Source organism: Eretmochelys imbricata, chromosome 17, assembly GCF_965152235.1.
Source record: "Eretmochelys imbricata isolate rEreImb1 chromosome 17, rEreImb1.hap1, whole genome shotgun sequence".
NCBI classification, from domain to species: domain Eukaryota; kingdom Metazoa; phylum Chordata; order Testudines; family Cheloniidae; genus Eretmochelys; species Eretmochelys imbricata.
In genome coordinates this window covers 23,416,872-23,443,483 of record NC_135588.1, presented here as the reverse complement: position 1 = coordinate 23,443,483, position 26,612 = coordinate 23,416,872, and the positions used below count along the sequence as shown (strand labels likewise).

Below are 26,612 nucleotides of genomic sequence, written 5' to 3'. Positions count from 1 at the left end.
CCTAGGATTTTAAAAATAATAAATTTCATGATTTCAGATACTTAAATCTGAAATTTTATAGTGTTGTAATCATGAGGGTCCCAACCCCAAAGGGTGTAATAGGGAGGGGGGTTGTGATATTGCCACCCTTACTTTTGCACTGCTGGTGGTGGCAGTGCAACCTCCAGAGCTGGGTGCCCAGCCAGCAGCCGCTGCTCTCTCACCGCCTCCAGCAGCACACAGAAGTGAGGGTGGCATAATACGGAGGGGGCTTCACTTTTAAGGGGGACAGGGCTGGCCTTACAGGTGGGGGATGTTGTGGGGGGATTCCATGATCACCTCTCCCTGACACACAGCCAGCCCAAGGCCTCTTTAACCCCTGAGCACTAGGGCACTGGGCTCGGGGAGGGGCAGGGCTCAGGGCACCCTGGCTGAAGGCTCCTACTGTACACCAGGCTCCAGCTGCTGGTCCTAACCAGGCTGGTGAGGGACAGGACTTCCTCTTCCCCTGCAGGGGCTACTCCCAGGGCTGGGTCAGACCCACCTCCAGGAATCTCCCCCAGCTGCAGGAAGCTCTGGGGCTGCTGGCTGGGAGCCCATTTCTGAAGGCAGTGCAACTGCCAGCAGTAGTGTAGAAATAAGGGTGTCATGGCAGAATATTGCCACCTTTACTTCTGTGCTGCTGCAGGCTGCATCGCTACCTTCAGAGCTGAGGGGCGCTCTCATCTGGGAACTGATTAAGGAGGTCAGACTGAGGCTATGTCTACAGCCTATGTCAGCATAATTTATGGCACCTTAGAGACTAACCAATTTATTTGAGCATGAGCTTTCGTGAGCTACAGCAAGTGAGCTGTAGCTCACGAAAGCTCATGCTCAAATAAATTGGTTAGTCTCTAAGGTGCCACAAGTAGTCTGTCTTTGCAAAAAGAAAAGGAGTAACACGGCTGTTACTCTGAAGCATAATTTATGTTGCTCAGGGTTGTGAATAAAACCACCCTCCTGAGCAACATACGTTACACTTACATAAGCCCTTGTGTGCACAGTGCTGTGTACAGCGCTCGAGCGGGTGCAGATGTGCCGATACAGCTGCGCTACTGCAGCACATCTGGTGAAGACGCTCTATGCTGGAGAGTGTCTTCACCAGATGTGCTGTACATATAGACGTTTTCTGAGAGAGACAGACAGAACCTGAAAATTGAGTTTTACTACAGCTTGGCTAGTACTCGGGGCTAACCAGAATGCTTTAACCTTTATTCCTCTGTATTGACCTAAGGGTTTTCTATGCTGTATTCCAGTTGACTTAATAAGCCCTTCTGTTTTGAAAATACTGTTTGAGTGTCACTGTAAATGCTTGGTGAGGTGCATTAATTCCTGAAGAGTGTACAAGTCTCTACCAGGAATCTATCTGAGTTGGACTTGCTGAGCAGAGCTCACAGTGTGAAGCAGGAGTGCTAAAGCTCAGAGGTTCAATCTCAGGAGGTGGTGAGGCTGCGTGGCCTTCCCTGAAGGAAGCTTGGGACCCCTTGTGAGTTGGGCACATCAAAGAGGTTCCTCCAAATGACTGTACCAAAGTTGAGGGCATACCACTGATCCTGTTAATCCATGGCAATGGGTATTCCATGACCCACTCTCTGGCCCCTCAGCATTAGAGTCTAAATTCTTGATGTTTGGTGTGGAGGAACTGAGGGGGGTCAGCGTGGCGCCACCCTTAAATAGCCTGGGGAGTAGCTCAGGACCAGAGCATGTGTGCCACCCCTATAGATACTGCTGGGGAAGTTCTTTGGCTTTAGTGCCCTTTCGCATGCACACCTGAGTGGAATTCATTTCTGCATCCTCACCTTAAAGAACAACAATTACAGTACAGGTAAGTAACTGTCTTGTCTGCTGACTTCACTGCATCAGTACACTTGAATCATATTTTCAAGTTTTTCTTTCCTACTTTGAGGGCTAGGAAACGCTTTAAAAAAATGAAAGTTGAATTTCTAATGTAATCACATGACTCAATGAGCTGGGGCCCTAGGCATTTAGAGATCCTATTCCGTAATCCATCCCCATGGATACATCCAGAATATCTTCACTCTGCTTAAGAAATGTAAGTTTCAGAGAGGAACGTTGGTCCATGTTTTTCCCAAGTTAGCTTCATTTGAGGACAGTAAATTGTTGATTTTGAACACTGCTTATGCTTTTCCTAACTGACCTCTGTGTACAGGATGGTTGTGGACACTTCATTTGTATTGTAGGAGAGAACAGGAAACAGTAGATGCCTAAGGGCTAAAATTCTGGCAAGTAGCAGCACAAATAAACTAACAATCAGCTGTGAAATGTTTCACCTCAGTCTAGATAGGTGCATTTCAGATAAAAATTGTTTAGAAAGGTGCAGGTGCCCAAAGTCTGAGCACTTGGCATTCCTTGGCAATGGCCAGCAAACTCTTGAAGCTTAGGCTGGCTGTGGCTACATTTTATATCAGCTGCCAGAAAGTAGATGAAAAGAGACTTGAGAACCCTGCCCTATATGTGGTTAGGTGAGAAGCACTCATGTGTACTGCATAACTGCTCCTTTTTTTCCTCCTAGATCTCCATCTACTGGTGGATGTAGCTTGCAAACAGGAGCACTTTCCAAAAGAAGAATTAAGAGAGTGAGAAGTGGGTGACAAGCATGTGAAAATGTGCATTAACTGCCAACTGGGTTCTCCATATCAGACCCCAGAGGCAGTGCTTTGCACACAATATGCACTTTGGAACTTTTCAACTGTTTTAAAAAAATCTCTTTCCTTTTGCTTTTGTTAGTTTTATGGGGAACTAGTCACTCCACTGTTTACTGCATCTCTTTTGTTACATTTTCTACTTCGACAGGTTGTAAAACATCTAGCGGCTAGGGTGTTTAATATGCAGTAATTGTTTACCTGCCTAAAATTGCTTAGAAACAAAAAGCTTGGACACTGTAAACAGGAAACCTTAAAAGCCTCTACAAGACTTTCTTACTGGGGAGCAAGCTGTTTCTCCTGTTGTATTTGGAATCTCTCTACTTCACTTTGTTGGGGAGTGTAGTCAGCACATCCCCAGTTTTGTGCTAATAGTGTGTCTCCTTGGAGTTACACTTGCCCTTTAAAGGGAATTGTGTGAGAAACAAAAACATTGGGAGGTCACTAGATTCCAGGTCTGAGTGGGTCAGGGATTCCAGGAGAGCATCTCTGGGAAAAGTGAGCTAATTTTCTAAGTGATTAATCAGGGAAATGCTCTTCCATCCAAGCACAGTGCTCTGTTTCAGCAGCAAGTGTGTCTGACCGATGAGCATCCACCACACACAACAGCCGCTGGATCTTTTACATAAATGAAACATTCTTCTGTTTTAATAATTTCTTTTGATTCTAGTGATATCTATAATGGTAAGTCATCTGTTTGTTTACTATTTTAAGTAGGTCTTCACAAGGCACTTGTTTAATATAATTTAATGTATTGACAGTAGAGTTAAGATTTTTAACAGCTATGTATTTGTATTAATATTTATTAATGTTGAAATACTGACAGAAGGATAAAGGATGCATGTGAAATATTTGTTGTGTTAGGATAATATATGTGAATGAGGCAGCATTGAAAACATGTAACTCTAATTGATTCCTGCCAGTTCATGTATCTTTATAGTCAGTGAGACTCAGTCCAATATAATTGGGAAAATGCACGAGGAAGAAGCAGAGCGAATAGGCCTGCTATTTGTCAGAACCCGAGTTATGGCCTCTAAATCTTCCTACAGTGTACAGCTATGTTCAGTACCTCACAGACAAACTCTGGATGGTAGGATGAACCAAGATCAGACCTTTTAAACCCCTGCCAAGGCTTCAGACCAGAAAGTTGGAAGCTGGGGGATGCTCTTGGGTCTTGGGACACTAGCAGGAGCACTACTATACTGACCTTCCTCAGAGCTGCCATTTTACATCTTTCGTCATATGCATACAGCAAGTTTTCAGAGGGTTTGAATGTTTTAGGGGGTTGCATCTTCTCAGGCCCTGCACTCAAATTAGAATATGTTGAAACCCAATAGCAAAAATGGACTTTATGCATTCAAATAGTTAAAGGGAAAAGGAGTTCAGCAATACAGCAGGATCACTGAAATCTGAGTTTGGTTTGTTGCACCCCAGGCTGGCAGGGTTTGGGACTACTTCAGAGGATGCTGTTGGAATAGGGGAGAGCCTCATTACCCTCTAGCAGTTTCTGCCATTAAGGGAATGGTGACAGGCTTTGAGGAGAGTCCTGTCTAGTTCAACTGCCCTGACTGAGAAGTGAGTATGAAGTCATAGGGATCACTGGAATTCTGCATTGCCAGACTGGAGCTGTTACATATTAAGTAAGGAAGCTTCCTGTCTTAACTTTCTCAGTCCTGTCTACACCAAAAGATGTGATGTTCTTTTGGAGAGGTGAGTCAAGGAGCCTTGGCATGGTTTAAGGTTCTACTGTTTTAATGATTAATTACGAAATCCTAGTATTTATTACCTTTCTGAATTAAAAAAGGCCATGGAGCTGGATCTCCTGCCATACTTTACATGCACAGTACTATCAGCTGTAGCTTTCCTTATCCTTAATTAACTCTCAGGCACATTGTGAGAGGGCAGAAGAGAAAAGACACTCACTGTGTAAAGAAATCCATATAGTATTGCACAACTAACAAGTCTCAGGTAACCCAGCATACTGGACATCTCAATATTTTAGCACTTTTAGCATGGATGTATTTCAGTCAGTAAATCATAAAGTGTGACTGCTCCAACCAGGCACATTGTTTTACTATTTTCTTGTTAATGGGAACAATGTGGAGTTTGGTTACACTGAGATGTAAAATTACAGCAGCACATACAGAACATAAAGTTATTAAAGTGAAATAGATATTGCATTTATATTCTCAGTATGTGTGTTAAACTTTAAAATGCAGATATTTTAAAATAAATATTTTATCCAGTAGTTCCTGATAGCACCTTTATAAATTAAAAAAATCATTGCCACACTAATAGGCTTCTTAAAAGTATAGTCTACCAGATTTCCCCCTTGGGTAACTGCATTGACTTCTGTGGAGTTCACCAGGGATGAATTTGGCTCCATGTGTATCCAAAGGGTCACTATCTGTCATGTTTTTGAGTGCAATTCCTTTCTCATAAGCACCATGTTTTATAGAGGTTCTCTCCGAACTAGCCTAATGAGAGGCTGGATGGATAGGATAGCATATTTTCTGTATGGTATATACTAGGGAGTTTTATATGTCTTCCTCAACACAGATCCATCACATGCCTAGTTACAAACTTCCACTTGCAACCTAACTTTGAGGTTATAGGTCTGACCTATAGTATTATTCACCTCCCAGTGATGTCAGAGGAGAAAAACAATTGAATTCCAGACCTCTGACATCAACCTGACCTGAAACGTTCTTGCAGTAGCAACTAGAAAAGGGCTACTGAATCTAAATTAGCAAGAACTGAAGAAAAGCTGTGCGTGAAATGGACAGAGTCCTTCCCAGGGCCAAAGACATAAGGCTGCAATAAATCAGTACATTCTACAGAGGGGAGTTGCTTCAGATACTGGCTTGATGCCATTCAGAGTGTCACGGGAAGGCTGGGAAAGTGCCTGCCATCACACTGATAAATTCCCTACTTCATTTGTTTATTGATCTGACTTTGCATTTTAATTTATTTTATTATTTATTTTTATCTTTGCTATGTTCGACACAGACTTTGCTTTAATGTCAGTTTGAAGGACCAGTTAATTACCCTGATTTATATGCGATAGGTTAATCAGTAAGATAATCAGGGATGTGTTGAATGCAGTTTAGCTGTGGATCAGGAGAGGGAGTCCAGGAGCTCTGAGAAACAGACATCAAGGGGGTGGGGTTGTTGCCTATGGCTGCTCCACCCTCACTTTGTCAGCAGGTAGAGAGAAAGCTTGCAGTCCCAGGGGAGGGAGGCAGAGAGCTGAGGAACACAAACTGCAAACCACAGGCTTCCTCCTCCAAGGAATTGATCCAGAAGTGCTTTTCTGGAGGGAAAGCTCTTCCACAACATCTACATAACTTTTCAAGTCCACCTCAGGATTCAGAGTCCTTGCTTCTGGGATCTATTGCCTACTTTGTACTGATTGCAGTCTGCCTACGTTTGCTGCTGGATTTTTGCTGATATTTCCAAACTTTGTTTTCTTTCTCACTCCCCACATTTCGAGCTGATCATTGTATGTGCTGTAAGGAGAAGAGAGACTCTTTTATTTGAACGGAGTATTCAGAAATGCTTTTGGATTCATTCTAAGGTCTTTCGATTGCATTTGGACACTTAACTTCAGCCATGCCTGGCCCAGGAACTTTCAGCCTGGAGTAAATTTCTACCTTTGATCTTGTTAGATTGTCTTTCCGGCTGTGGAATTCCATTCCTATCTACCTGCATTTTGTGTGTGTGTGTGTGTGTGTGTGTGTGAGAGAGAGAGAGAGAGAGAGAATTATGGGACACTTTTTGCTAAGCTGTTAGAAGTTGGTTTTGTCCAGGATTTATAGAAACATTTCCATCTGTTTCAGCCCCTGTGGATTCGTGCAGGCAGACTACTCAACAGGTTTGCAGATCTCTCTTAAAAATCCATATCTCCCTTCTCAGGAGAATGATCAGTGTACCAAGTCATTTTAGTTGCCGAATTTCCCTGTCCTCTCTACAATTATGAAGATTCTTCAGTACTTTTTATGTGACCTTTGGGTAGCTCATATGGATTTTTTATTTTATTTTGCGGGGCTTTTATTTATGATTGTATTAACATGTGCTTGAAAGCAATTACAGAAGTTCCTGGGCGTGCACAGGAATAGCATAAAACAAGGACATGTTGGTAACTTTTTGCTCAAAGCCTGTGCCTAAACTTTTAAAATGTTTTGGGGGCCTTTTTACCTCCTGGGAATTTGAAAATAGGTTGAGAAGACTCTTGTTCATCTAATGAATTTTGGAAACTGAAGATCAGAAGATATGTGTTTTAAAACAGACTCCAAACACAGATTACTAGTAATTTCCTATCCTTATGCTGAAACAGGAGAATAAATCTTGATCCCCAAGCCCAAGTGAGCGAGGCATTTCTAACAGAACAGGGATGTCAGGGATCAAATAAATTTGGAGGACAGCCCAATAACAAACACTTATTATTTATACTGAACTTTAAAAATACTGCTGTAATTATCAAAGGGAAATATACTCTCTCCTCCAACGTTATTCTTTAATATGTGGAGTTGATGGAGGACACTGATACTTGTAATTAATATTAAATCGGAAGAGCTCGTGCTTTTGGGAATGAGATATGTGGAAAAGATAACTAGCTGGAGAAAAGGGCAAGTACATCTAAGATTGATCCGTTCAACCTGCTGATCATCTTGAAATGTAATCCTGAAAGGGCAGGAGCTGTAGACACACTTCTTGCATGGCAGAGACTCGCTCTGTGATTAGCTCAGGCAGGACTGAAATGCTACATAGTGTTGTTGTGTGTCCTGGCTGGGTTTTTTTAATGCCCATTTGTTCAGTTTATGTTGATCTTTCTGGATTTATCCATTGGAGGAGAAGGAGAAACGCCTAATTTAGATTGTTGGTGTTTGGTTTTTATTTTGTTAAGGCCCCACAGGCTTTTGGGCACTTGGCACCAAGGAAGAGAAATGATTATGGTGAGAAACAGAAGAGGAACCCAATAAGGAGTGCCAGGAGGAAGGGGCTGTAGGTTACTGAGCCCCTCTCCCCTCCTTCCCATCTGCCCCACTTGAGTGGAAACACACAAAAGCTCTAAACTTAACCAGCTCTGTCAACTGTTGGAACCTGCTGGTGGGGTGAGGACACATTCCTGAGCGATATGTGTGGCCGAAGTGCACTGCTGCAGCTGGTAGCATGAGTGCTGGCCCCCAGCTGCAGCTGGCTGTCCTCTGGCCTTGGCTGCTAATGGCTACACTGCAGGTCAGACTTGGCCTTACTGGGCTGGCAGTGGCAGCGGCAGTGGAGTCAGAGAGATCAGCAGCACAGAAGGCTATCATTAGGGTGATCCCCTTAAAAGTGGAGCCAATCACATTGGAAGGAGTGTTTGCTGATGTTGCTGAGGTTACTCCAGCAGAAGGAAAACTGCTGCAGGTAAGAGAAACTTTATTCTATCCCATTCCGTTGGCCTTATGCTCCTAGTGCTGTGTGCCTTCCCTCCCCTTCCCCCCCACATTGCTTCAACTCCTAGTGCAGTGGAATCGTCTTTATTTCCCACGTGTACATCTGTAACCAGAGGAACCATGTGTTTTTTCTCTCTGAGCTGCTCACCTGTTTGCTTTGTAGTATAGTATAGTATCCTACTGCTCTTTAACCTTTCACACTGTGTCTCTTAAGATAATTTCTTTTATAACTGTTTTTTCGTCCTGTCATCAACTGTAGTTGTATACTAATGCTGCTAGTGTACTAATGCTGAATGTATGGACATGGTCAGTTGCTCCTATGGGGATTATTACTTTCTATCATAGTTGGTGATACAATGCAAAGTCTGGTGAGCCACTTTCCATGTTGCGCAAACACCGCTCAAAGAGGATGGGCTTTCCTCTGATAGATTTCCCCTGCCTCTCTCCTTACTTTTATATTTCTAATGGAGCTGAGGGATACAGGTGGATTCTGTCCTCCATAATTATTGATCCAGAATCTGAGTGTTGGCTCAGCTAAGGAGGCAAATTATCCTCAATTCTCTGTTATAAGTGTAATCAATATCTGTTTCTAACATCTTGATCGAAAGAGAGAGGAGAGCCTCTGAACGGATTATAGCAGCAGAGGCTGTGACAGAAGCACAGTTGTGCTGGTCAGTGAGCAGGCTGATTGCTCACATAACGTATCTGTAAAGTTCAGTTCATTGTAGCAGAGCATGGTGCGCTACTGGAGTACCTTCATGTGCCATCTTGTCTGTCAGTGACTTGCCTTGTGTGTCTTTCTCACACACAACTGAGCTCCTTGTTCAAGAGCCAGATATTATAAAACTCATGAAGACAGATAATTTTTATTAATTTCAGTTCTGAAGTCGTATTTAATTCTGAAAAGCGTTTGGCTGTGGTGACTTTCCAAATGTGACACTGACTCTTCAGTAACTAAAACAGTAAATTGTTCTTACAGTGGGGGAACAGAAAGATTTTTGAGCCAGTCTTGTAATATATGGTCCTCTGCTAACAAATCAGAAATGGACAGTAATACAAGATCGAGGCACTGAGGCATTTTGAAGCTTAATTCAGGTTTGTAAAGCAATTTGAACTCGGAATGAAAGTGCTAGAGCAGAGCAAAGTATTATTCTATTAAACCATATTCCCATTATGAAAAGTATCCTCGAAAAATATACTTGATGACCAGTTCTGTCCTCAAGCAACAGCCATGAAGTCAATATCAATGCCATACCAAAATCTACAGTAGTACAGTATGTAAGTGCTGCATTTGAGCATACAGGTCTTCAGATGTTCAGCCCAAAATATAGAATATTGAAAGGTTTTTTTAAAAAGAGGATATCCTGTGTTGCATGGAAGTTCGAACATTTTACAGTGTTTCAAATTGTTATCCTTTTCCTATAAGAAGGAAGCTGAACCCATTCTAAGATACCATAGAATGAACTATTTTGAGAACTAAACATTGGTAGATTGGAGTGTTAAATCTATGAGAGAATAAAAATATCCACAAAATGAAAAGGTTGGAGAAACTCTCAGTAATCATATCTAATGTGTCTAGTGTATGTAAACATACAAACAATACAGTTCAGTATCTGATTTTAGGCCAAAAGAAAAGGAGTACTTGTGGCACCTTAGAGACTAACCAATTTATTTGAGCATAAGCTTTCGTGAGCTACAGCTCACTTCATTGGATGCACTTCATCGGGATTTTAGGCCCTGATTCTGCAACTAGATTTGTACAGGTGGACATTTCCCACCCTCAGAGTCTCACTGAAGTCAATAGTATTCCATCTGTTTGCAAAGGTCCATGCACGTGTAATTGGTTTCAGGATTAGGGCCTAAGATTAAATTTGTCTTCATTTACAGGATGTTTATACCACAACTGCCAGAAAAGCTCAGTCAATTTTAGATCTGACCCATTATGTGTATGTATAATATGATCTTTAATTACGTTATAACATACTAATACTCAGGTAATACAATATAGTGCCATTTAAAAAAAAAAAAAGGCAAATCTTGCTGTAGGATCCATGTGGTCAGGCCCCTGTGACAACATGGATCCCATTGCAAGAGTTGAAATCTAGATACACAGTTGTAGCTTGTTGTAAGAGTAAGAGAAAATTCACTTTATTTCCTCAAAGTACACAATGAAAAGGGTTTAAGTAACTCAAATATAAGAAACTAATAGGATGGCCTATATATGGGTTCACATTTAAATAGGGAAATAATACATCTTAATTATGATATATTGGAATATCTTACTGTCTTTATATTAATAACATCCCGATCCTGCATGTGTTTAACTTTGGCATCAGTGGGATTACTCGTGTGAATAAAGTTAAGCATGTGTGCAAGAATCTGCAGGTTCAAGTCCTTATATATGATTTAGATACTAAACGCAACATTATATTTCCATCAGCTAATGAGAAAAGCTTATTTTTTATTTTTTTTTACCTCCAAGTTTAGATCTAAAGTTGTTACTACATGGGTACATTTCAAAATCAGTAATGTACAACCAGTGAGTCATCCATAACTGTACATAAACTATCAGTGTTACCACTGAAGAGAAAAATGTCTGAACGGTCCTTTGTGAAAAATTGTAGTTCTACTAATAAAGCTAAAGGCTATATAACAGCCTTTTATGGATAAATGAAGTTTACTAGAAAGCTACATACTGCAAACTAAAAAATTGGAAAATATAAACTGTTAATACAATGATACAAGATTCAGCTTCAGAATTAATGTAGTAAAATGTTAACCACTTATGTAATCCTACAGCCCTTTCTTCTATGGGTATTGCCTTTCACTTCTGTAGGATTACTCATATATAAGGGGCCAAGGGCTGCAAAATTAGGCCTCACGCATTAAAAGAAAATTCTCTATCTATGGTACACTTAGATCGACCAAAATAATTACTGTGAAAAAGGCAGTTTATTATATAAAAGAATTTAATGTAACCAAACATGTAAATATCACTATCAGAATATTTTTTTATTTTCTATATATATATCAGATTCTGTAGGTGCATTAAAAATGTTTAACAATCAACATTAATCCTAACGTATCAAACAGACTTTATAAATACGACTTCATGAATAAAGCTCTCCCAAGTCCAGAACAAACTCAGTCCTATACCCACCCTCCCCTTAGCACAGCATCATCCTTTCTATTTATACCAGAAAAAGCCTGGGAAAACACTGAATTTTGCAGCATGTCCCAAAGGTCACCAAATCCAGGCTCCTGTGAACAGGGAGGGTATAGGGGATCAAGATAATTCCAAAGCAAAGGATCCCTCACTGAGAAGTCCCTGCCATCAGCCCCCTCCAGTCTAAAACAGAGAACAGTTAGCTCTGGCACTCCAGAGGTAGTATGTCACAAAGAGAGAATAATCTCTCAAGTGCACAGGATCACTTTAGACATTATAGGTCAAAACCAACACCTTATACTTCGAATGGAAATAACGTGCTCTCAGCATGAAACATTGCTTAGTAAGTGGGCAGCAGCATTCTGCGCTAGCTGCAATTTCCAAACAGTGTGAAGGTGCAGCCCCATGTAAAGAATGTTGCTGTAATCTATCTTTGACATGAAAAAGTCTGGATAATTGGAGGAAGTATCTTTACATTAAAAAGGAAAGGACATAACCTTCTAGACAAGCACATTAATAAAAGCACTTTGCAGCTAACTGGAGATCCAGAAGCATCTGAGATCCAAAATGCCCACCAGTTTCAAACCTTAGAAATGTTTGGCAGATGAACTGCCTCAGTTGTGTTTACTAATAAAATTTCTATCACTACTGCTCATTTTCTCTATTCTGTAATTTTTATCAGTCTCTGTGACTTGAGTCTCAGCCAGTTAGCTTTTTCATTCATGCCCCAATCTCCATTAGATGTTGGGTAAATCATTTAGTTTCACTGGTAGGGTTTGAAAAGATAGAAATATCAGATTTCCCAGAAAAAATGGGATAGAGCCGTACTCCAGATTGACTCTGCCTACTTCTGTTAGAGATTTAGGGATAATGAAATTTATTTGAGAAATATGTGATCATGTAATTAAAGAATGTTTTGAAAAGCATACATCCATGGGGTGCAGAATTAAAAATTAAACATTAATGATAATTTCTTTTTGGGATGTATAACTGTTCAAACTCATGTAGAAGTAGGAACATGGTATTGCCTTTATATATGATATTAATGAGATCAGTATTAAGAATTCTATATCCAGTTCTAGTGTCCACATTTTAAAAAGAATGTTGATAGATTAGAAAGGGTAAAAAGAAAAAAAAAAAAAAAAAGAGTGATCCAAGGTCTGAAAAACCTGCCAGATAGAGAGACCCTTAAGAAACTCAAATTATATCTATAATTTTATGCAAGAAATAGTTAAGAGGTGATTGATCATAGTCTGTAGAAACCAACATGGGAAAAAGATTTCTCATAGTTGAGAGCTCTTGTAATTTAGCGGATAAAGATATCAGTGTTGGCAACTCTTGTGATTTGACTACAAGTCTCACAATACTTGGTGTTTTTCTTAAAATCCCAGTTGCTAGAATCAGAAAATAGCATGAGAAACTCATTTCTTTAAAAAATAAAAAAAAATATGCTTTTAGTTCTGATGTTTGCAGAGAAAAACTTGAAAACAAAAAGCAAAACATCCTAAAGGCTCAGAAGGCAAAGAAAAAACTCAAAACTTCGTATTAAAAAAACTTAATTTTAAGTCAATGACATGATGGGGGGGCTGACTCATGATTTTTGAACACCTAGAGTTAGCGATACTAAATAAGATCCAGTGGCTGGAAGCTGAAACTAGATTAATTCAGATTACAAATAAGGTCAAATTTAACAGAGAGATTAATTAACCAGTGTAACAAGTTACCTACAGATGAACCAGATCCAACATTACCCCCAGATTACAAAGTTTAGAAATGGAGAGGGTTCCCAGTATTGGAGTTCTTAGTACATTTGGGAGATGATAGCTCTGAGTGAAGAGGCCCACTCAGTTAAATGTATATGGATACAAATCCCAAGCTTTAAGAAAGTAAATATATTAGTAGGACTATATGGTTGATCTTTGGATCAACAAAAGGATACGGAATGCACAATGTTGAGAGAAATCAAAGAGGCAACAAAGTCTAACAAAATGATAATAATGGGTGACTTCAACTACCCACATGTAAACAGGTCAAATGGTACAATGGAATGAAGTTCAAAGAGGTAATTTCTTGATACTTTTAAATATTGATTGTTTCTTGGAATAACTAGGTATATCTAGAGCACACAAGAGGAGTTTAGGCTATGTCTACATGAGCACTTTTGTCGGTATAATTTACATCATTCTGGGATTGTGAAAAAAACATCCCCTGAGCAATGTAAGTTAAACCGACAGACACACCAGTGTTTACAGCGCTATGTCAGCAGGAGACACTCTTCCGCCAACGCCGCTCAATGTAGGTGGTTTAATTATGTCTACAGGAGAGCTCTCTCCCGTTGGCTTAGAGTGGCTACGAGCGATCTTACAGCGGCACAGCTGCATTGTTATAGCTATGCCGCTGTAAACTCACTAGTGTAGACATAAAAAGAAAAGGAGTACTTGTGGCACCTTAGAGACTAACCAATTTATTTGAGCATAAACTTTCATGAGGTACAGCTCACTTCATCGGATGTGTACTGTGGAAAATACAGAAGATGTTTGTTTTTATACACACAAATCATGAAAAAATAGGTGTTTATCACTACAAAAGGTTTTCTCTCCCCCCACCCCACTCTCCTGCTGGTAATAGCTTATGTAAAGTGATCACTCTCCTTACAATGTGTGTGATAATCAAGGTGGGCCATTTCCAGCACAAATCCAGGGTTTAACAAGAACGTCTGGGGGGGGGGGGGGGGAGGTTAGGAAAACAAGGGGAAATAGGTTACCTTGCATAATGACTTAGCCACTCCCAGTCTCTATTCAAGCCTAAGTTAATTGTGTCCAATTTGCAAATGAATTCCAATTCAGCAGTCTCTCGCTGGAGTCTGGATTTGAAGTTTTTCTGTTGTAATATCGCAACTTTCATGTCTGTAATCGCGTGACCAGAGAGATTGAAGTGTTCTCTGACTGGTTTATGAATGTTATAATTCTTGACATCTGATTTGTGTCCATTTATTCTTTTACGTAGAGACTGTCCAGTTTGACCAATGTACATGGCAGAGGGGCATTGCTGGCACATGATGGCATATATCGCATTGGTAGATGTGCAGGTGAACGAGCCTCTGATAGCATGGCTGATGTTATTAGGCCCTATGATGGTGTCCCCTGAATAGATATGTGGACACAGTTGGCAATGGGCTTTGTTGCAAGGATAGGTTCCTGAGTTAGTGGTTCTGTTGTGTGGCATGTGGTTGCTGGTGAGTATTTGCTTCAGGTTGGGGGGCTGTCTGTAGGCAAGGACTGGCCTGTCTCCCAAGATTTGTGAGAGTGTAGACATGGTTATAGTCTAAAGTAAGTAACATACAAGTTCTAATTCAAGAATTAACAGTAGTTGAGCCACTAATAGTGACCATCGTATAGGTTAAACATCCTAAAAAAAGTACCAAAAAAGGACCCGGTGACACTAAACTTTAGAAAGAGAGACTTCAATAAAGTCTAGTCAAAAAGACCTTGAAGGAAAAGAAAAAAGTCCTTGGATGTGGCATGGATGCTACTTAAACTAAAAGTAGAATCACAGAAGGCCTGTGTAGCCACTGAACAAAAAGGAGAACCAGGAAGTAAATATGACTGTGGGTACATCTATGCAGAAAAAAAAAAAATCCACAGCAGCAAGTCTTAGAGACTGGCTCAACTGTCTCAGGCTTGTGGGTCTTGTGCTGTGGGACCTAAAATCGCAGTGTAGATGTTCGAGTTTTAAAACCCAGGCTCCATCCTGAGCCTGAACATCTACACTGCTATTTTTAGCCCTGCAGCTTGAGCCCTGCAAGCCTGAGTCCATTGACTTGGGCTCTGAGACTCACTGCTGCTGTTTAAGATACCCACTGTTTAAGATACTAAAACTTAATTCAGTAATGTCTCCCAAGGATATGACAAGAAATTGCCATATGTATCATAAAGATAAATCAGGAGTCTTTGTTCTCTCTGTCCCATAACACATGAACAAGGAGACATTCAATGAAACTGAAAGATTGTAAATTCAAAACTGATTAAAGGAAATACTTTTTCTCACAACATGTAATTAAGCTGTGGAACTCTTTGCCACATGATGTCACTGAAGCCAATAATTTAACAGGCTTCAAAAAGGGTTGGGATATTTATCTGGATAACAACAATTTGTTATAATAATGCTAAAAAAAGATTGGAAATTATATAAAACCTCCTGCTTCAGGGTTTCAGCCCATCTCTACTAGGAATTAGGATGAGGGGACAGATTATCCTTCATATGCCTCTTGTGGGGTTTCTTGCACCTTCCTCTGAAACATCTGAGGCTGGCCCCTGTCAGAGACAGGTTATTGGACTATATGAACCATGGGTCTGATCCATTGTGGCAATTCCTATGTGCTGATGTCTGTTACTGAAAATTTGGTAGAAATTTCATAAACAATATGCACCAAAGCCAATTTTGAATGTAATAATATTTATCAATTATAATTTTTAGTTATTCAAGTTTTCAGAAGTAGCAAAGAACCTATTTAAGATCTAGCCACCTGCAAAGTTTGAAGTTGTAAAGTTCAGCTGAGTATACTTTTGTGCAAAATTATTTGTGACTGTGCTGTTTATAAATAAATAATATATATTTAGTTTACCCACTTTTATGACTCAAAAGTGGCTATAAGATTTTCTTCAAACTTTCCTAAAAAATCCCTTTCCTTTGGGTTGAAACAAAAAAATATCAACCCAAAAAGGAGAAAGTGATGCATGTGTGATACAGCATGGCCAGAAGGCAGCAGGAGAGTGATATAGGAGAGATATGTAAGTCCCAGGATGAGGAGAAGCCTCATTCCCTGTAGAGGGAAGAAACATTTCTATAGATTAAATAAAAGCACCTGAAGCCAATTAGAGCACCTGAAGTTAGTCACCTGATAAAAACCCCCTGCTTCAATCAGCCAGGGAAAGGAGTTGGAGCAGAGAGCAGTCTGAAGGTGTTGAAGTAGAGGAGAGTTTGGAGACCTGCCGTGGCTGGCTAGAAAACCAAGACTCTAAGTAAAGAGACACCCGGCTTGTGCAGAGACGGGGGGCAGGAAGCTCCACAAGCTGAAGAGCAGGAGAGGGAAGTAGCCCAGGGGAAGGAAGCACTAGTTCAAGTGGTTTACCACTATCCCTAGGGCCCCTGAGCTAGGAGTAGAGGGCGGGCCCGGGTCCCTCCCTCTCCACTACCCTTCTCTGTGTTAATAGTGGGTCAGTAGATACCCTAGTTCAGGGGCAGGAAACTGCGCCCTGAACCCTCCCCCCCAAGAAGAGGAAGCGCGGGACCCATCATAATCGGCAATTTGCCACACATGAATGAAAGTAGAGATGTCTAATTATGTTGTAGCCTTAACTGTAGTATTCACTACCATGAAACCTGGTATAACGATACAATAGCCTAGAATCAATTGGGTTTTTTAAAAAGCAAAACAGTAGGCAGAGTGGCACAGCATTTTAAGGAATCCCCCAGACTGTAAGAGTTTAGATAGCATCACAGTCCCAAATGTCCTAGCAGATTACTTTTTCTTGTAGTTGATCTGTAACAAAGTACTAATCCCTAGAGAGGGGTGTGAAATTATTTCTAGTGGGGATTGATGTGAAAAGTCCCAAGATGTGTGTATCAGCAGCAGAATGGAGGTCAACTTCAGATAGAATCTAATGCATTTGTGAGTTACAAATTAAGTGCAAATCAGGGATCATATGATATTTTTGTGTCTGCAGCCCAGAATGTAAGTATCTGAATTTAGATACAGCAAGGGTATACACCACACACTCTCTCCAGTTACATGAGAAACAAATCACACAGTAAAAATGCAAGTTTGTCTCAAGGGGTGAAGTTAAGGATCCCACACTTTCCTTTGTGCATTGGTCTGAGTCAAGAATTCTGAGCACCAAATTACATATTTTAATGAGTTGGTTTTTTTTTTTTTACCAGACTGACCTGTTTATTTTGTCTCAAACTCTTTTTCGAGGTCATGCCCCAAACATGACTTTCCTGGTGGGCTCAGAAGGGCACCATACAGGGATGAGAAGTGAGGATTTTGTAATGGCTAAATTCATTACAAAATCCTTAGTGCTCCGAGTATTGTTGATAAATTGTATTTGAACTGAAGTGTGTTCTAGTCCTGGAAAGGTGATAAGGAAGTGAGCAATCAGAAAATAAGCAGCTAGGGTGGCAGTAGGAAATTCCTGTCCTAAAGTTGTTGGAAAGGAATGAGCCCATTCATGTCATTATGGACTTGGATAAAAGAAACACTTTTACTCTCAGTCCCAAACTTAGTTCATGGAAGTCAGAATTATCACTGAACAAGAGGATTGAAGTGGGGGGATGTTTTCAGTGTGAGGTGCTTGTGTGCACACAGTGATATCGATGCTTTTACAGCCATTCATGAACAATGTTCAAAGGAACAAGAAAGTGTTGCAGGTAAATAACTGAACAGGGCTGAGCAAAAGTGATGAGTGTTGAAGGGAAGGAGCTAAGTGTGACCATGAAGTCTCAAAGAGAGGATTGGAAGGAGCTGGATCTGTGAGATGAGAAGGGGAAGAAACATATCATTTGTATTCTGGTAGTACCTAGAGGGCTCAGTCAGGATTGGGGACACATTGTGCTCTAAGCACTAAACACATCATTGCTTACAGTCTAATTAGTAAAAGTAACCACGATACCACAATGGACCAATAATCCCTCCAGTCTAGTATTTCTGGCTCCAGAAGTAGGCTGCAAGTAAAGGCAAAAACCACCATAAGATTAATCTGTTCCAAGGCCAGAAGGGACCACTGTGATCATTTAGTCTTATCTCATGTATAACACCAGCCAGAGAACCTGGCCTCCTGTATAACAGACTATAGAACTTTCCCAAAATAATTCCGAGAGCATATATTTTAGAAAAACATCGAATCTTGAATAAACATAATACACTTGCTAGTGTATTCATAGTTATTAAGGTCAGAAGGGACCATTATGATCATCTAGTCTGACCTCTTGCACAATGCAGGCCATAGAATCTCACCCACCCACTCCTGCGATAAACTTCTCACCTATGTCTGAGCTATTGAAGTCCTCAAATCATGGTTTAAAGACTTCAAGGTGCAGAGAATCCTCCAGCAAGTGACCCGTGCCCCATGCTGCAGAGGAAGGTGAAAAACCCCCAGGGCCTCTTCCAGTCTGCCATGGAGGAAAATTTCTTCCTGACCCCAAATATGGCGATCAGCTGAACCCTGAACATATGGGCAAGATTCACCAGCCAGATACCCAGGAAAGAATTTTCTGTAGTAACTCAGATCCCACCCCATCTAACATCCCATCACAGGCCATTGGGCCTGTTTACCATGAATAGTTAAAGATCAATTAATTGCCAAAATCATGTTATCCCATCATACCATCTCCTCCATAAATTTATCGAGTTTAATCTTGAAGCCAGAAATTACTTTTGCCCCCACTGCTGCCCTTGGAAGGCTATTCCAGAACTTCACTCCTCTGATGGTTAGAAACCTTCATCTAATTTCAAGTCCAGACTTCCCGATGGCCAGTTTATATCTATTTGTTCTTGTGTCCACATTGGTACTGAGCTTAAATAATTCCTCTCCCTCTCCGGTATTTATCCCTCTGATATATTTATAGAGAGCAATCATATCTCCCCTCAGCCTTCTTTTGGTTAGGCTAAACAAGCCAAGCTCTTTGAGTCTCCTTTCATGAGACAAGTTTTCCATTCCTCGGATCATCCTAGTAGCCCTTCTCTGTACCTGTTCCAGTTTGAATTCATCCTTCTTAAACATGGGAGACCAGAACTGCACACAATATTCCAGTTGAGGTCTCTCCAGTGCCTTGTATAATGATACTAACACCTCCTTATCTCTACTGGAAATACCTTGCCTGATGCATCCCAAGACTGCATTAGCTTTTTTGATGGCCATATCACATTGGCGGCTCATAGTCATCCTATGATCAACCAATACTCCAAGGTCCTTCTCCTCCTCCGTTATTCTAATTGATGCGTCCCCAGCTTATAACTTAAATTCTTGTTATTAATCCCTAAATGCATGACCTTACACTTCTCACTATTAAATTTCATCCTATTACTATTACTCCAGTTTACAAGGTCATCCAGATCCTCCTATATGATATCCTGGTCCTTCTCTAAATTGGCAATACCTCCCAGCTTTGTGTCATCTGCAAACTTTATTAGCACACTCCCACTTTTTGTGCCGAGGTCAGTAATAAAAAGATTAAAAAGATTGGTCCCTAAACCAATCCCTGAGGAACTCCACTAGTAACCGCCTTCCAGTCTGACAGTTCACCTTTCAGTATGACCCGCTGTAGTCTCCCTTTTAACCAATTCCTTGTCCACCTTTCAATTTTCATATTGATCCCCATCTTTTCCAATTTAACTAATAATTCCCCATGTGGCACCATATCAAACGCCTTACGAAAGCTAGGTAAATTAGATCCACTGCTTTTCCTTTGTCTAAAAAATCTGTTACTTTCTCAAAGAAGGAGATCAGGTTGGTTTGGCGTGATCTACCTTTTGTAAAACCATGTTGTTTTTTGTACCATTTACCATTGACCTCAATGTTCTTAACTACTTTCTCCTTCAAAATTTTTTCCAAGACCTTGCATACTACAGATGTCAAACTAACAGGCCTGTAGTTACCCAGATCACATTTTTTCCCTTTCTTAAAAATAGGAACTATGTTAGCAATTCTCCCGTCATACGGTACAACCCCTGAGTTTACAGATTCATTAAAAATTCTTGCTAATGGGCTTGCAATTTCATGTGCCAATTCCTTTAATATTCTTGGATGAAGATTATCGGGGCCCCCTGATTTAGTCCCATTAAGCTGTTCGAGTTTTGCTTCTACCTCAGATATGGTAATATCTACCTCCATATCCTCATTCCCATTTGTCATGCTACCATTATCCCTAAGATCCTCATTAGCTTTATTAAAGACTGAGGCAAAGTATTTGTTTAGATCTTGGGCCATGCCTAGATTATCCTTAACCTCCACTCCATCCTCAGTGTTAAGGGTCCCACTTCTTCTTTCTTTTTTTTCTTCTTATTTATATGGCTATAGAACTTTTTCCTATTGGTTTTAATTCCCTTTGTAAGGTCCAACACTACTTGACTTTTAGCCTTTCTCACTTTATCCCTACATGTTCTGACCTCAATAAGGCAGCTTTCCTTGCTGATTCCTCCCATCTTCCACTCCCTGTATGCTTTCTGCTTTTTCTTAATCACCTCTCTGAAATGCTTGCTGATCAAGCTTGGTCTACAACTCCTGCCTATGAATTTTTCCCCTTTCTTGGGATGCAGGCTTCCGATAGCTTCTGCAGCTTTGACTTAAAGTAATCCCAGGCCTCCTCTGCCTTTAGATCCATAAATTCTTCAGTCCAGTCCACTTCCCTAACTAATTTCCTTAATTTTTGAAAGTCAGCCCTTTTGAAATCAAAAACCCTAGTCACAGATTTATTTTTATTTGTCCTTCCATTCAGTTTGAACTGAATTAGCTCATGATCACTTGAACCAAGGTTGTCCCCTACAACCGTTTCCTCTATGAGGGCCTCACTACTCACCAAAGCCAAATCTAAAATGGCATCCCCTCTAGTTGGTTCAGCAACTACTTGATGAAGGAATCCATCAGCTATCGCATCTGGGAAAATCTGAGCCCTATTATTATTACTAGCACTCGTCCTCCAATCTATATATGGGCGTTAAGTCTCCCATGATCACGCAGTTTCCATTAGTATTTACTTCATTAAAAACATTAAAGAGGGCTCTATTCATATCCAAATTAGATCCCGGCGGTCTATAGCACACCCCGAGCACTATCACAGGGGAGGCTCTAGTAGTTTTCTTCCCCAATGTGATTTTTGCCCAGACGGACTCTGTCTTATCCATTCCATCGCTTCTTATTTCTTTACATTCTACCTCATCATTGATATACAATGCTATTCCACCACCTTCACCTTTATTTCTGTCTTTCCTAAACAGCACATGCCCTTTGCAAGGTCCATCTTTAAAAAAGGGAAGAAGGAGGATCCTGGGAACTACAGGCCAGTCAGCCTCACCTCAGTCCCTGGAAAAATCATGGATCCAGGTCCTCAAGGAATGAATTCTGAAGCACTTAGAGGAGAGGAAACTGATCAGGAACAGTCAGCATGGATTCACCAAGGGCAAGTCATGCCTGACTAATCTAATCGCCTTCTATGATGAGATAACTGGCTCTGTGGATGAGGGGAAAGCGGCGGACGTGGTGTTTCTTGACTTTAGCAAAGCTTTTGACATCGTCTCCCACAGTATTCTTGCCAGCAAGTTAAAGAAGCATGGGCTGGATGAATGGACTTTCAGGTGGATAGAAAGCTGGCTAGATTGTCGGGCTCAATGGGTAGTGATCAATGGCTCCATATCTAGTTGGCAGCCGGTATCAAGTGGAGTGCCCCAAGGGACGGTCCTCGGGCTGGTTTTGTTCAATATCTGCATTAGTGATCTGGAGGATGGTGTGGATTGCACCCTCAGCAAGTTTGCAGATGACACTAAACTGGGAGGAGAGGTAGATACGCTGGAGGGTAGGGATAGGATACAGAGGGCCCTAGATAAATTAGAGGATTGGGCCAAAAGAAATCTGATGAGGTTCAACAAGGACAAGTGCAGAGTCCTGCACTTAGGACAGAAGAATCCCATGCACCACTACAGAGTAGGGACCGAATGGCTAGGCAGCAGTTCTGCAGAAAAAGACCTAGGGGTTACAGTGGATGAGAAGCTGGATATGAGTCAACAGTGTGCCCTTGTTGCCAAGAAGGCCAGTGGCATTTTGGGGTGTATAAGTAGGGGCATTGCCAGCAGATTGAGGGACGTGATCATTCCCCTCTATTCGACATTGGTGAGGCCTCATCTGGAGTACTGTGTCCAGTTTTGGGCCCCATACTACAAGAAGGATGTGGAAAAATTGGAAAACGTCCAGTAGAGGGCAACAAAAATGATTAGGGGATTGGAATACATGACTTATGAGGAGAGGCTGAGGGAACTGGGGTTGTTTAGTCTGCGGAAGAGAAGAATGGGGGGGGATTTGGTAGCTGCTTTCAACTACCTGAAAGGGGGTTCCAAAGAGGATGGATCTAGACTATTCTCAGTGGTAGCAGATGACAGAACGAGGAATAATGGTCACAAGTTGCAGTGGGGGAAGTTTAGGTTGGATATTAGGAAAAACTTTTTCATTAGGAGGGTGGTGAAACACTGGAGTGCGTTACCTAGGGAGGTGGTGGAATCTCCTTCCTTAGAAGTTTTTAAGGTCAGGCTTGACAAAGCCCTGGCTGGGATGATTTAGTTGGGGATTGGTCCTGCTTTGAGCAGGGGGTTGGACTAGATGACCTCCTGAGGTCCCTTCCAACCCTGATATTCTATGATTCAATAGTTGTTGTCCAGTCATGACTACTATTCCACCATGTTTCTGTTATCCCTATAATATCTGGTTTCACTTCCTGAACCAGTAGCTCTAATTCCTCCATTTTATTACCTAAGCTCCCCACATTGGTGTACAAACATCTTAATTTTTGCTGTTTGGCCTCACTCACATTTTTTACCCGATTAGGCACGGTCATTCTACAGCCAGTAGGACCTATTAGAGTGGTATCCACACTGCCCTTCCTCCTTATGTCCATTCTCGTACCCACAGCTGTTTCCTTTCTTACTTTGTTTTCTTCCCTCTCAATGCATCTCCCAACCATCTCCCCCAAATTCCTACTTTAAAGCTCTCTTAATCAGTTGTGCCAGCCTCCATCCTAGAAGTCTATTTCCTTCCCTACTCAGATGAAGTCCATCCCGAGAGAACTGTCCTCTGTCCATGAATGCCTCCCAGTGGCCATACTTCAGTCCTGCTTCCATCTGCAAGTCTGAGCTTTTCCCTTCAGCTGCCTCATGTCTTTGCTCCATAATCCACTCGAACCCCTTGTAAACTCAACCAGACTTTCCACCTGCATCTCCAATCCTCTGATCTTTTCTTCCATCAGCTCTATCAAACGACATTTCATGTAGATAAAACTCTTACCAGGTACCCCCTCCAGGATCATGTACATACCGCGGCTTCCACATCCAGTCATCTTCATTGTGTCTTCCACTACATGGGTCACTCTCACTGCTGCCTCTGTATCTGTCATAGCCTTCCCACCTAAATCCTATTAATCTGGGAAACACAAACCCACTGTATTGCTAGTGTAATGAATACTAGGATGGGAAATTTCATACTCATTTCAGCTAGGTGATCTGAGGATCGATCTGCTTTTGCACTGAAGCATAACAATTCATAGCTCTTTTAATTATCACCCCAGTGTACTGTAACTGCTTATGTTGAGCCATTTTCTCCTCTTTGGGTCACCTTCCATGAAGTAGCACCAATATGAGCAAGAGCAGTTTGTCCTGCTATTCTCCTTAATCTTACTGAACTCATAAAGCACTTTTCAGTGCTAAAAATAGATCTAAAATAAAATGTTTTGGGTTTTAAGTTTTCTCTAGGTCTCACAAAATACGTTACTTCCTACTTCAAAATAACATGAAACCACCATGTAGCAGAGATGCTCTGCTTCTGAAATAGCTTGATAACTGCTGTCTCACGCAATCTTTAGTCACTCATATAAACTAGCCGCTTCATGGCTGGGCATTACTGTGGGTGCGAAAGAACAGGAGGGAGAGCTAAAACATCAGAAAATCTAGGAGGACCTAAGTAGGTTGGTTACGGAGCCGATACAAAGACAGATCAATCAGTGTTGAAAAGTGTACAAAATTGTACATTGGAGGGGACAACTTAAATATTTCTACAGAGACAGACTTTCAGTTAACTGTAGGATTATTTAGTTTGGATAAGAGAAGTATGTGAAGTAATCAGTGATAGAGAAGGCAATTTGGGGTCTTCTGTTCCCCCAGATATGAGAGTGAATTCCTTCATTCCAAGTGTTCGAGTCCCCTCTGTCTATTTACCTCAATCCTCCACTAATTTTCAATTAAATCCATGTGTGGAAAAATAGACTAAGGGCCCCTGCAAAATCACACCAGTCTTGTATTCTGGTTTGGGAAGATAGACCTAAGCATGGCAGAAACCCATTAAATAACTTTTGTTCATATACAATCGTTGACACAAAGAATTTGTTTGTCTGTTAAAGCATAACAATGCTTCTTCTTTGAGTGATTGCTTATGTGCATTCCAATAGGTGGGTGCACGTGCCGCATGCACGATCTCCGGAAAGCTTTTCCCTAGTGGTACCCATCGGGTCAGCTGTGGAGACCCCTAGAGCGGCACCTCTATGGCAGTGTATATATGTCCCTGCCGACCTGCCGCCTTTTCAGTTTCTTCTTACCACCCGGGATGATCATTGGAACAGTTCAGTCTCTTGCTTCTGCAAGCGCCTTACCTAGTGGTTCCCTTGTTCTTTGTAAATAGTTGTTAGTTGTTAATAGTTTAGTTTACTTCAGGGGGTTTCCCCCCATTCTACTCTCCCTGGCGTCAGGGAATGCCTCGGTCGCAGGGGTTTAAGGTGTGCGAGAGGTGTGCAAAACCTATGCCAACAAGTGATCCGCATGCTGCATCTCTCAAGTGACTCGGGAAGGGCCATCAGAAGATAAGTGTCCTATTTGCAGGAGCTTCAGACCCAGGATTAAGAAGGAGCAGGACTATCGCCTGAAGCTCCTCCTGATGGAGTCGGCCCTTCAGCCACAGCCTGAGCCAACGCAGGCATCTTCGGTGCGCAGCTCACCTGCCTTGGTGTGGGATGTCCTGGCATCGAGGAAGGACTCCACCAGGGAGCATCGACACCGCTCCCCAGCCCGCAAGGTCAGTGCCACGCGGCGGCACCATTCACAGTCCCCGGTGCCACGTAGGAAAAAACAGACAGGGGACGTTCCCCTGTCAGGAAGCCAAGGAGGGATTCCAGTGGGGTGCTTGGTCCCCAAGAACTGGCGCCATTGACTTCCAGCCCCAGTTGCAGAGCAGTTGAGTCCAGGACACACATGAGGCTGATGGAGGAGCACTGGGGGCCGATACCACCTATACTGGCCTTGAGTCTTGGGCGATTCTGATGTCTCTGGGGCTACACACCCCAGTGCCTCAGAGAAAGCCCGTTAGACCTCAGTCCCTGTCCCGCTTCTACCCCAGGGCCCCCTAGACGAGATCCATCTAGGAGGAGGGGCAGAAATAATAGGAGGCGCCCACCGCAGTTCTCCTTGGGCCAAGGCCAGGGTTCAGCCAAACAGCCCCCTCGCCACAAGCCCAACTTTTAAAGATGCGTCTGAAGACAGTGCACCAGTCGCCATCTTGGATCCTTCCCCTCCCTTTGTGAATCGACTTTCCCGCTTCTACCCTGCTTGGTCTCAGATCATGTCAGACTGCTGGGTCCTCAGCACGGTAGGGGTGGGATATTCTATCCAATTCTGTTCCCTCCCGCCCTCCCACCCACCTTCTCCATCCCTCTTCAGGGACCCCTCTCACGAGCACTCCTTTTACAAGAGGTGCAATCGCTCCTAGCTCTAGGGGCAATAGAGGAGTTTCCTCAGGAATTCAGGGGCAAGGGGTTTTACTCTCACTATTTCCTCATCCCCAAGGCCAAGGGCAGGCTTTGGCCTATCCTGGACCTATGAGATCTCAACACATTCATTAAAAAGATGAAGTTTGCATGGTCTCTCTGGCCGCCATCATTCCCTCCCTGGATCCGGGAGACTGGTATGCCACCCTTGACTTGAAGGATGCGTACTTTCACATTGTTATTATCCCAGCCCACAAACGCTTTCTCAGATTCGTGGTCAGTGGCCAGCACTACCAGTTCAGGGTGCTTTCATTTGGCCTTTCAACGGCCCCCCCAGGTGTTCACCAGGTGTATGGCAGTAGTGGCGGCATTTCTCCACAGACGACAGGTGCAGGTGTTCCCGTATTTGGACGACTGGCTCATCAAGGCTGAATCCCAAGCACAGGTGGCAGAGCATGTACCCCTGGTCCAGGCTACGTTTCACAGGTTGGGACTTGTATTGAACGAGCCCAAGTCCACATTGACCCCCACACAAAGAATAGAGTTCATCGGCGCTCTCTTGGACTCCACTCACGCGCGGGCATTCCTTCCAGAACTGCGTTTTAAAGCACTCATGGACATTGTCCAGACCTTTCTCCACTTCCCCACAATCACGGCCAGAAATTATATGAGACTACTGGGGCACATGGTGGCCTGTACATACGTGGTACAGCATTCCAGGCTGCACTTTCAGCCGCTCCAGATGTGGTTAGCGCAAGTACACGGGCCGGGCAGAGACCCATTGGACTCAATTGTGACCCTCCTGCCTCAGATTCT

At 42.2% G+C, this 26,612-nt stretch overlaps 2 protein-coding genes across 2 annotated transcripts in view; both read left to right on the top strand.

Annotated features, from left to right (window-relative positions):
- Window positions 1–2,630, top strand: part of HSF5 (heat shock transcription factor 5) — a 62,123-nt gene extending 59,493 nt beyond the window's left edge. Inside the window, exon 7 of the mRNA XM_077836904.1 lies at window positions 2,552–2,630. Coding sequence (XP_077693030.1) covers window positions 2,552–2,630 — 79 coding nt within the window. The remainder of the gene's footprint in view (window positions 1–2,551) is intronic.
- A 5,223-nt stretch (window positions 2,631–7,853) lies between these two features.
- Window positions 7,854–26,612, top strand: part of RNF43 (ring finger protein 43) — a 109,018-nt gene continuing 90,259 nt past the window's right edge. Inside the window, exon 1 of the mRNA XM_077836951.1 lies at window positions 7,854–8,090. Within this exon, the coding sequence (XP_077693077.1) occupies window positions 7,854–8,090 (237 nt within the window). The remainder of the gene's footprint in view (window positions 8,091–26,612) is intronic.